Source organism: Heptranchias perlo, chromosome 6 (assembly GCF_035084215.1).
Source record: "Heptranchias perlo isolate sHepPer1 chromosome 6, sHepPer1.hap1, whole genome shotgun sequence".
Taxonomy (NCBI): Eukaryota; Metazoa; Chordata; class Chondrichthyes; order Hexanchiformes; family Hexanchidae; genus Heptranchias; species Heptranchias perlo.
In genome coordinates, this window is record NC_090330.1 from 62612641 (window position 1) to 62624809 (window position 12169).

General features: G+C 38.0%; 1 protein-coding gene across 1 annotated transcript in view; it reads right to left on the minus strand.

Moving 5' to 3' along the window:
• Positions 1-361: 361 nt before the first annotated feature.
• The window catches only part of LOC137323195 (uncharacterized), an 85912-nt gene continuing 74104 nt past the window's right edge, over positions 362-12169 (minus strand). Inside the window, exons 11-21 of the mRNA XM_067986703.1 lie at positions 7141-7246; positions 6031-6175; positions 5557-5789; positions 5315-5463; positions 5092-5217; positions 4589-4750; positions 3200-3350; positions 2318-2448; positions 1841-2000; positions 1494-1597; positions 362-1364 (exon numbers count right to left, since the gene is read on the minus strand). Of these exons, the coding sequence (XP_067842804.1) occupies positions 1261-1364; positions 1494-1597; positions 1841-2000; positions 2318-2448; positions 3200-3350; positions 4589-4750; positions 5092-5217; positions 5315-5463; positions 5557-5789; positions 6031-6175; positions 7141-7246 (1571 nt within the window). The 3' untranslated portion in view covers positions 362-1260. The remainder of the gene's footprint in view (positions 1365-1493; positions 1598-1840; positions 2001-2317; positions 2449-3199; positions 3351-4588; positions 4751-5091; positions 5218-5314; positions 5464-5556; positions 5790-6030; positions 6176-7140; positions 7247-12169) is intronic.

A 12169-nucleotide genomic window follows, 5' to 3' on the forward strand; every position in this document is an offset into this window, starting at 1 on the left:
AATTTGAAATATCAATGTTTAGTAATGATCTGTAAATGGGAACACAGTGAAAACGTGCTAACATGTTTGTGTCAATGACTTAGTGGCTCATATATGTTTTGTAATAATCAAGAATTTTTAAGAAACTCTTGAAAATAGAAAATGTTTGGTGTTCAGGTACATTCAGGATGTATATAATAGACACCTGCTGAAAACATTTTTCTTGTTTTTGATCTGTCCCTGATTATAGTGAGATTTTTAACCCATGTCAACATGGCTATATGATTACCCTGACACTCAAAAAGATACAAATGTCTTGGCCTCATGTAAACTGATGACTAACGTGTGGTATTGTACAAGATTGAAAACTAAATACATGAAGTTCAGTTCAAGACTTTTATTTCCTGTCACTTTTAGTATGACTTGAAGAGTTATAATTTAATTACATATGATTTAGCAAAATTAAGATTATACATTAAAGTGATTTAACAGTGTTACAGATATGAAACATACCAGCAAGAAAATGTGTTTAACTAATCTGAATCTCATAACTTGGTAAAAGTTCAAAGATTATGCTAAATCACAGTCATTTATCTCTCAAATGATCAAATCTCTAGCCACAGGACTGGTTGTGTTAACTACATAAAGTGAATGGTTACTCTACAAATGAATGGCTAAATACCAAATGACATTATTAAGCATGTTCTATAATAGTAACAAATTATTTGAAGAACACAAGAAGTCAAACCTAATAACACTTCAGTAACATACAATCTAAACAAAGGTTCAATCTATATTTTGGTGTGAATTAAAATTATAATTGGCAATTATGTATTACATATAATTTACATCACAAAAAGAGATTACTGAATGGATATTTTCCAATTTGTAAAACATTTATCATACTGAATAAGTATTATTTAACTATTTTAAACAATACTAAAATTATACAGATCTGGACTACACAAACACAAAAATGTTAACTTTGTATCAATCTTGTTTCTGTCCTTTCATTGTTCCTGTATATTTTAATTATGTATTAAAATCTTGATAAATTTTAAAACAAAATGGTATATGTTATGAATCAATGTGAATCATTGTGAAAGAATATATAAAAATGAAATGTATTAAGGATTTTGAATTATTAAAACCTACTGCCTTTTTCACACAAAACAGACAATCAAATTTAAAATCTGCTATGAAGCACCACTACTTTCAAAGAGTACAGTACTCTGATAGAAATGCATTAGACAGCTGCTAAGGTAAATTACTTATTGTTAACTAATAACAATTTAGCCAGCGATATGGTTTCAAAACTTGGATTACTCGTTTGTTCCTGTAGTCATATTCATACTGTGTTGCTCCATTAGATAAGTAGAGGTAGCCTAGAGAAAAAAAATGAGAACAAAACTCCAAACTATTATACAAATAAAATAATGTAGCATAAAATATAAATCAAAAAGAATTTTATAAATGTTGAATATTTCATCTTTCCACTCTATTTCAATACTCACCAGAGTTTTGAAATGCTGAGTCTACTTTATTCCCAATTCCAGGAAAGTCATCTTCTATTCTTTTTGGATAGCCTCTGTCCATTTGATTTCTCATCAAATTATAACTAAATCAAAGGGAATAAAATGCATTGATTCAATATGGATTAATAAAATAAAGGGATCTTGTAAACATATTTTTCATTATCTGTATCCTCTTGAGGAGTCAGGGGAACCTATTAATGTTATTTATTTCTAATATATTTAATTTTAAGCTTTAAAGTGTTCTTAGTAATACTAATTTGATTCTGAAAGAATTTTCCTTTATTGTTGAGGAAGGGGGAACATTGTATAATAATACAACTACATACCTCCAGTACTCATCTCCCACAAAGAATAATGCTTTTTTTTCCTGCTTGATATATAGGGCAGCATCTATGTGTGTAACAGATCTTGGGAATCCAAAGGACTTGATGCTCCTAGGATAGCCTCTCAAAGTTCTGAATCCCCGAATTAGCCAGTATTGTGATCCTGTGGGATTTTAGCAGTGATTTTAGTGAACAGATGGGATATGACTGAAGAATGTTTCAAAAATATTCACTAAATCCACATATGCTTTGCACAGAGTACAGGAATGGAAAACAAAAAGTGGATCGTTCAGTTTTCCATTCCCTATCCTATATCCATTACCAGAAAAACAAAGGAGGAAACAAAATTCATCTTATTGGCTTATCTTGCAAATTTTAATGAATGCTCAAGCTTATATTTTGTCCGTAATTAGTACTGATTGTGCAGTGCTGTAGAACAATACGCAAATTGTGTGAAAAAAGTAGTAAAAGTTATAGAACCTTTGAAAAGAGCAACCACATCTCTGTTCTTGAATTCAACTGCAGCATCAACTGACTGGATTTTTGGGAAAATTTTCGTGATTGGAACTAATGTCACATCTGGGCGTCGAAAGTGTTTTCGCCAAAAGATCCTAAATAATGAGAAGATTTACTTCATCATTTAGGGCAATAGTCTTAATCCAGAATAAATAATGATAGAATGTAACATAGTCTCTGTCAATCAAAAAAGTAAAGAAATACCAGCACTGAGGCTGGATGTCATCCGAGATTTGAATAAAAACGCTGCAGTGCAATTTTTCAGTACAAATGTAATTATCAATCTTAAAAAAATCATTTTAGTGGCATCTTCTTGAACAAAAATCAAACATAGATTTCAGGCTTTGTATTATACAAATTAATGTAGTTTTGCTATGCAATTTTTACTTATATCATCTTTTAAAATCAAACCCATAAAGTTTGCAATAATGGAAAGAGTTTGTTTTAGATTTCATAATTGCATGGTTTTGCAATTCTGCTTTCCTCTAAAGTTCTATTGCATCACTCTGCTGAGAGCTCACCAGTGCTTCCATCTAGAACTAGGTACCAGGGACAACATAAAGCATTAAGATGTGTCTCCCTTTCCCTTCCCCTCCTTCACATGAGCAACTCATGTTTGCACGCCATCTCTCCAGATAGTCTCAGCTGAGATTAAATATTCAGTATGCAAAATGACAGGATCCTATTTCTTAGCACTCTCTGATGCAGTGCATCAACACATACTAATCCACTGTGCTGCCAGGGCTGCCAATTGCATAATATTTAAATGAATGATTTAAAAATGTCTTCAGTGATGACTTTCGTGTAATAAGTTGCATAAAACAGAACCAAAAATGCAGTTAATACCCATTCTTAAAGAACCAAATTTCTCCACGCAGACTAGTAACTGCATCAAATGATAATTGAGGATCACATTTGTCCAGGTCTTTTGTTGGCTGAGGTGGTTTTGGCTGTGGTTGTGTTGGTCTTGGCTGGGGTCTTAGATCTTGACGAGCTCCTACAATACAGAAAATGAATTTTTAGTTTTAAAGTGACAGATAAATCAGAAGTAAATATAGGTTTTTAAATGATTACGGTTATCTGACTATTGAAGCAAACAAGCTATTCTAAACTCTAAATATGTCTATTACTAAGAAGTATTTGCAGAAATTTAAAAGGATATAGGGAATGGAACTAAGTGGATAGCTCTGTAAAAGAGCCAGCACAGACATGATGAGCTGAATGGACATCTTCTGTGATGTAAAATTCTGATTCTATTAAAAAGCTGTAAAGTGCTTTATAAAATTAAAGGTTCACTGGAGCATTTTAAATGCAATATAAATCCTATTAATCTCAATGAATAGTTCCTACAGTGGGGTGTTCATTTTCAGCTTATTTTGCAATAAATATATATATTGCTCACAGTGATTCGGTGGGGGTGGGGGGAGGAACCAACATGGGTCATTGAAAAGATTTGGAAAGGAGCTTGTGAGATGTGCTCACAGACACTGAAATAACTGTTTTAAAAGTTTTGATTGTCTCAAATTTCCCAGCAACTAATTAGTATTTTTGTGTGAGGCAGCATCATGTGTGAGGCAGATGCTGCCTCACTTGCTGAGCTTTTCCAGCATTTTCTGTTTTTATTTCAGATTTCCAGCATCTGCAGTATTTTGCTTTTGATTTAGGATTTTTGTGTGGCAGACACTTTCCATGTATAGTGGACATGTGTTAATATATTCATGCACTTGCAAACTTTGTGTGGTGTGGCTCATGGTAAGTCAAAAGAAGCACCATTTTATAAGAACAGGGACATTATACCCGCAGCTCATCAGCCCAATGCTAACAAGGCTTGGCTCTCAAAATGGACTCCCGTTGGAATTATCAAATGGCCAGTGGACACAGGTCGCCCAAACACCGCTTGGGGAGGAGGGAGTCTACCCCAATGTATTATTTCGCTGTTGCAATATGTGTGTCCCTTAACCGACCAGTCTAATTGATGTTAAGTAAACACTGGGTGTGTTCACTAGGAGATTAATTAACGAACTGCATTCAATCTGAATCTGGTATCTTGTATTCCTGGAGTGTACCTTTGTTTTCTTTACACTTTCCCCCACCAAATGTAACACACAAACCTGCATTAGACAATGTTTTATGTCTGAAAGATGATGGACAAGAATTGCACAGAAACATTAACATTTTTATATTATAATATAATGTATTATGTATATTGCCTGACAATCACAATGTTCAACATACCATATAAAGCCTGGATTCCTCTAACATCGTCGTATGGGAGACGAAACCCGTTCGTATTGACATATGAATAGACAGGAAACATCAAAGCAGATTTATCCTTTGAGTGACCCAGTCCTAGAGCATGTCCAAATTCATGGGCCGCAACAAGGAACAAATTGACTCCTGTGAAGATGGTTATATAACACAAATTGTTCAAACTTCTAAGAAACCATAGGTAAGAAACAGCTTGAAGAAAATAAAATAGAATCAAGGATATCCGTTTTAATAAATACGACATGTCTTGTAATTGAGGCTGATTTCATTTCTTTTGCATTTGATATTTCACACTTGAAATGAATTAAAATTGTAGAAACGTTTACGTCTTATGATTTCTTCACTGTACATTTTGTAGATCGAGATCTAATGAAACAATAGGACATCCATAGGAAAAGTGCCATCAGTTAAATCTTTTCTTGTTTACATTTAGTGGCTGCAGTATTTGGAAATATTTGGAAGCTCCTTACCATCTCTTGACAACGTCCACCTTTCATCGTCATCAAAGTGAGTATCGCCACCGATGTTCAATCCAGGGGCAAAAGCGTGAGCCAATACACCACTCGGTCCATCAAATGGGCTAAAGTCTCCGTGACCTAGGAATACAGAGCATCAGAACGGTATTCGTGAGATAGAAAATAAAGCAAACATCAAATCATTCCACCAGGACACAAACAGAATGGTTGAGCTTACTGGCCCTTGTAAACAATATCATGATATCAGCTTCTCCAGTGTAGAGTCTGACAAAGTTCAGAGGAGTAACATCGCTCCAGACTTTAAGGGCCAAGGAAATAACATTATCCACCTCTTGTTTCTTCAGGTCCGGCGTGTAGTTTACAATTCTGTTGAGGAAGAAGGAAGTGAATAAAATAGGCTATTTTTGATTTGATTCCTCTTGGTATAAAGATCAATGCCCACTCAGCCAAGCTCTGTACCTGTAAGTGATTCTGTTGCGGGGCCACCGAGGTTGTTCTGGAAATAAAGTGTACTGCTCAAGGTCAGGGACCCCGCAGCGGCCCTTATTGATTATTGCCAGGGTTTCACTGTTTAGGGTCCCAGTCACCCGCAGACCAAGAAATTCTTGCATTTCTCCAATCTTTTTTGTTAGTCCGTTACTTCTCATTTTCGAAGTTGCCTCTGTCATGTTGTAAAATGTCTTCAGGTATTTCTAATTAGAAAAAGGAAGGCAATGTTTACTTCAGGGCAAAACGGTCCATAAGTTCTTCTAATGTATAAATAATGTTAACTGCATTTCAAAAATGTAACGCACTAAGGGAATTACATTTGTAATTTTATTGGTTATATATATACATATAGGTTATATATATATTTACTGGTTTTATATATATATATATGTTTACTGGTTTTATTAGATATATTTACTAGTTTTATATAGGTGTATATTATACCCGGCATTGGTTCCAGTCGTTTTCGCTGAATCGTTCGGTTTTAGAGCTGAGCGGAAGAGCTAAACACAGTGCTAGATTAACTAGCACAAAAACAACAGGAAGCTTGAAGCAGCTCATCTTTTCAGTCGAAGAATCTTGCAATGAACTAAATCTTTTTACACGGGCTGGGTTTTATAGAGCTGACCAGGTATCTTACACAATCCTATAGTACCTAATATGGGGAAATCAGCAACACTTGTTTCGCAGTTTCGCCAACATCTTCTGGTATCTTGGAGCTGGAGGCGTTATAAATGAGCACATGTGTTTTGGTGTTGAAATAGTGTACTTTATAACAACAGTAATGTACGGTCTGAGGAATAACAAAATATGCGTAGTATCGGTCACTCTATGTAGCTGTCTTGTGTTAAGCCGTGAAAGGATCTGAATTGAAAAGTTTTTGAACTCCGTCGCATTTAATTAAAAATAGCGCAAAATAAATTCAGCACACTAAACTGTTCTTGCTTACAATGGATTGAATCTGAACTGGTTCTCATTAATAGCGTCAAATGCCGCAGTGTAAATCCCAGCTGAACTCTAAACTGTGTCTATATTTCGGTATGTCCATATTTCCGATGGTTCGTCTTCATTATCACTGCATGGGGGTCACACAACGATACCAGCATCTGCAGTAGAGAGCCTGTAATAACCGAAATAACTTCACTTATTGGCATTGGTCAATAGAAATGGTGAGGGGAATTCACTTCTGAATTGTGCTAACAAAGAGGTAAACCCGTTTATTGTTAACCTTGGGAAAGATATCCTCTGGTCTCTTTGTGTTAGCAACATAGGCTGTCGATGTTGGGACAATTGGAGCTTTCAAGTCTGAGATGGATTTTTATTTGGTAAGGGTTTCAAGGGATTTGGAGCTACAGGGTAAATGGAGTTGAGGTGCAGATCAGCCATGATCTAATTGAATGGCTGAGCAGGGGGAGGGACTGAATGGTCTACTCCTGTTCCTATGCTCCTAAAGCTGGCAGAAAGAGTTTCAATGTTTGACATTTCTAGCAAAATTGCAAAAGTGTTCTAAAAGAATGCACCAAAGACTTTGTTAGAAATAGCAATCAGACAAACTCTCCAGTTACGTTCATCATGCAAATGACATCAGAGGAAATCTTCTCCATGTCCATGCGAAGGTCAACATCATAGGTGTTCATGATGTGGAAATGCCGGTGATGGACTGGGGTTGACAATTGTAAACAATTTTACAACACCAAGTTATAGTCCAGCAATTTTATTTAATAAAATTGCTGGACTATAACTTGGTGTTGTAAAATTGTTTACAATCATAGGTGTTAATAGCAAACTTTCAGCCAGATCTATTCTTTTAAGAGTGTTTAAAGCTCGACTACCTACTGTGGTTCAGCAACATTGCACTAGTTTTCCATGGATTAGTGATTAACACAACTGTTTCTCAATATTTTTGGTCAAATCTGGTTCAAAATGATCTCTGTTTTGGAGTTAAAAATTTCAGGAACAGGTAAAGGTTCCATTCTCCAATATAGAGGAAGTTCACCTCCAAACAAACACAGAAAGCAAGTTCTTTTCTGGCATTTGTATTAATCAGTATGTCCAAAAAAAAGCCTATACAGCATCTGGCTTGATTTTGTTTTGTCTTTAACTCCTGAGACCTATATTAATATAACTGTGTTTGTTCTGTATTAATATAATTGGCCTGCAGTGACATAATTGGGAGCTATAATCCAAACGGTGCAAAACATAAAATCATGTGTTACTACCAAAACTATAATGTAGTAAAGGTAGAATTGATTACAGAATCATATGGCTCATTCATACATCAATAAGTATGAATAGCCATTTTCAAAAACTGCATAGTTGCTCTGTTTTCACCAGAACTGTCAGATTTCAAGAAAATTGCAGGTTTGTGCCTTTTCTTCCACTCATGCACAATTGGCAAATGTTCCACTGGCAGGGAATCGAGCAAGGATATCATCGGACTTACATAAGAACATAAGAAATAGAAGCAGGAGTAGGCCATATGAGCCCTCGTGCTTGCTCCGCCATTCAATCAGATCATGGCTGATCTTCGACCTCAACTCCACTTTCCTGCCTGATCCCATATCCCTTGATTCCACTAGAGTCCAAAAATCTATCGATCTCACACCTGAAAATACTCAACGACTAAGCATCTGCAGTCCTCCGGGGTAGAGAACTCCAAATATTTACGACACTCTGAGTGAAGGAATTCCTTCTCATCTTAGTCCTAACTGTCCGACCCCTTATCCTGAGACTACATCCCCTAGTTCTAGACTCTCCAGCCAGGAGAAACAGCCTCTCAGCATCTACCTTGTTAAGCCATCTTAGAATTTTCTATGCTTCAATGAGATCACCTCTCATTCTTTTAAACTCCAAAGAGTATAGGCCCATTCTACTCAATCTTTCTTCATGGGACAACCCTCTCATCCCAGGAATCAATCTAGTGAAACTTCGTTGCACCGCCTCTAAGGCAAGTATATCCCTCCTTAGATAAGGAGACCAAAATTGCACACAGTACTCCAGATGTGGTCTCACTGAACTCCTGTACAACTGCAGTAAGATGTCCTTATTCTTGTACTCCAACCCCCTAGCAATAAAGGCCAACATACCATTTGCCTTCCTAATTGCTTGCTGCACCTGCATGTTAAAATTCTGTGTTACATGGACTAGGACACCCAAATCCCTCTGAACACCAACATTTAATAGTTTCTCACCATTTAAAAAATATTCTGTTTTTCTATTCTTCCTACCAAAGTGAATAACCTCACATTTCCCCACATTATGCTCCATCTGCCACCTTCTTGCCCACTCACTTAACCTGTCAATATCCCTTTGCAGACTCTTTGCGTCCTCCTCACAGCTTACTTTCCCACCTAGCTTTGTATCGTCAGCAAACTTGGATACATTTCACTTGGTCCCTTCATCTAAATCATTAATATAGATTGTAAATAGCTGCAGCACCTCACTAGTTATAACCTGCCAACCCAAAAATGACCTGTTTATTCCTACTCTCTATTTTCTGGCCATTAACCAATCCTTAATCCATGTTAATATATTACCCCCAATCCCATGAGCCCTAATCTTATGTGGCACCTTATCGAATGTCTTTTGAAAAGCCAAATATACTACATCCATTGGTTCCTCTTTATCTACCCTGCTAGTTACACTCTCAAAAAATTCGAATAGTTTGTCAAACACAATTTCCCTTTCATAAAATTGTGTTGACGCCGCCTAATCATAGATTTTCTAAGTGCCCTGTTACTGTGTCCTTAATAATAGATTCTAACATTTTCCCTACTACTGATGTCAGGCTAACTGGCCTGTAGTTTCCTATTTTCTCTCTCCCTCTTTTCTTGAATAGCAGGGTTATATTTGCACCTTCCAATCCACAGGGACCATTCTAGAATCTAGGAAATTCTGGAAGATCAAAACCAATGCATCCACTATCTCTGCAGCCACATCTTTTAAAACCCTAGGATGTAGGCCGATTGATATATGTTCAATTTGTAAACGAGGAAGTTGGCCAAACCCATCTAACACATATCTAAAAGATATCTGGTCAATAATAAAGTAAACTTGTCAACTTTTCTTTGATGTGGTTTTTGTTTGTGACTATTTAAGCTTTCTGTGCCAGGTTAAGGAAATCCCAAACTCTAGAGACTTTAAAATTTGATATTGGAAAATTATATAATTTGTTCAGCAAAATCATCTTTCATAATTTCAATGCCACCTGCATGGAGATTGCTTAAATCAGTTTATTTTCCCTTAAGTAAACTATAATACAAAGTATTTTTTCTAAGTGGGGAAATGGGAATTTGCTGAATCATTGTGGCCTGAATCTTCTTTGCCTTTTGCAAGCATTTAATATGAAACTGTTCTGGGCATGAATCAGAGTGCTGGTACTAAATCCTACATGATCTTAGCTTTTGCCATGTGTGTGACATGAAACTACTTTGGGTGTGAATTTGTGCTGGGCTTCAATTTTCCTCTGAATCACTATCTGTTCTTGGGCAGATTTGGGGCGTAAACAGAGGAAAACCCATTTTTTAAAGCCCAGTGCCTCAAACCTGCTATAAAAAAACTGGAACTGAATTGAGTTCCCAAAAAATCCACCAGTTCCTTTAAAGCCCCATCAGAAGTCCATTCTGCCACAGCAGTGCCTTGACTTACCTTGACCACTCTTGTGAGATCATTGAATCTCTTTCTGAACTGTGTGGCAATTCTTGTGATGGTGGAGGTTGCACTGACTGCCTCTGCCACCTCCCTCCAGACAGCCTGCACCCGATGTTGCATCTACCCTCAGTGTCTATCAAATGGTCCTTCATGGTCCACAGCAGCATCTCCATTTCCATCAGGAAATCTGGGCTCTTCAAGTTGCTACTACTCCTTCTGCCATCTTGTTGAGAAGTGATGTTGCCGTTGAATTGCTACAGTCTTTTCAAGGCTGCTCCAGAACTGCATTTCCCTCCCTTCCGGTGGCAGTCAAGCGCAGTTTTCTGGTCGCCAAACTGCTTTGTCTAATGAAAGTTCTGGGAGGAAATTTCATTGGGCTGGGGGTGGTTTCACATTGATAGGTGTTAGGACCGCCCCACTCAAAACCCACCAATGGGAGGAAAATCCAGGCTCTAACGTCTTACTTTGATCTATCACTGACTCTTTTCCATCCATTTAATCATCCAAGGAAAGATGCTGAAAAATATCTCTCTATCCTCAAAGTTAAATCTAACAAAACTCTAACCTTAATCTTAACCTTACAGCCAACACCCTACACTACAAATCATTGACCAGTTGCTTTTCCTGGTGTGACAGTCCCAGGATCTCAGGAACCATTATGTTACATCCAGCATTCAATCATCTTTCTCTGCCATTTCTTGTACTCCTCAGTGTTATTCCAACCAAATATCTATCCAGATCACTTCTGAAGTGTTAACAAATTATGGGGTTGAATTTCTGTATGGGTTCTCCCAATTGTCTGCTGTAACTGCAGCAGAAGATCCACAGAAACTCATAAGAAATGATGGATGATTAGGTCAACCCCTTTGGAAATTACTGGAAAATTTTTGATGCTGTTTCAGTCTGATGTTTCAACTGGCAATTTAAAGGACTTCTTCATTTATTTTTCAAGTCAAAGGACTAGTTTTTTTTTTGCACGGATATGTTGCTGCTACTGGTGACCTCCTCTGCCACCATGAGCCAGGCCTTCTTGGTGGCAGACTCAGGGCGTTTCCTCCTGTTGGACGGGTAAAATAGTTCCCTCCTCCCCCTCACCCCAGCCAGCAACACCTCAAGTGAGGCATCGCTGAATCTCGGAGCAGCCTTGCCCCTGTGCTTCTCCATTGGGTATTCTGGCTCTTTGCTCCAGCAAAATCCATTTGAGCAATGGCCCTTTAAATCCAAACGCTGCAGTTGATAGCCTGTCATGTGGGTGCGCAGTCCGCCCTCTGCGCAACTTTCGGACGGCAAAGCCGGAAACTAGATGAATGGCCACCAATTAAGTCACCATCGTGTGGGGAACGGTAAGTTTTTATTATTCGCGTTTGCCACGCACCCATTGCCCCCCCCCCCCCCCGCCCCCCCGCTGCCACCCTGACGCCTTATTAAAATCATGCCGATGGTGTCAGGTTCCACATGTATGTTGAGGACACTCAGTTCTACCTCTCCATCACCTCTCTGGACCCCTCAACTGCTTCTGTGCTGTCAGACTGCTTGTCCCACATGCAGTCTTGGATGGGCTACAACCTCCTCCAGTTAAACATTGGAAAAACTGAAGCCATCATCTTCGGTCCACACCACAAACTCTGTACCCTTGGCACCGATCCCGTTCCCCTCCCCAGCTACTGTCTCACGTTGAACCGGACTGCCCACAACCGTGGCATTCTAATCGACCCCAAGCTTAGCTTCCAACCCCATATTCTCTCCGTCACAAAGACCACCTATTTCCATCTCTGTAATATTGCCTGCTTCACCCCGTCTCAGCCGATCTGCTGCTGAAATTTTCATTCATGCCTTTTCTGACCGGTCTCCCGTCCTCCAGGCTTTATAAACTTCAGTTCCTCCAAAACCCTGCTGCCCTTTTCCTATCCTGCACCATCCTGCTCACCTATCA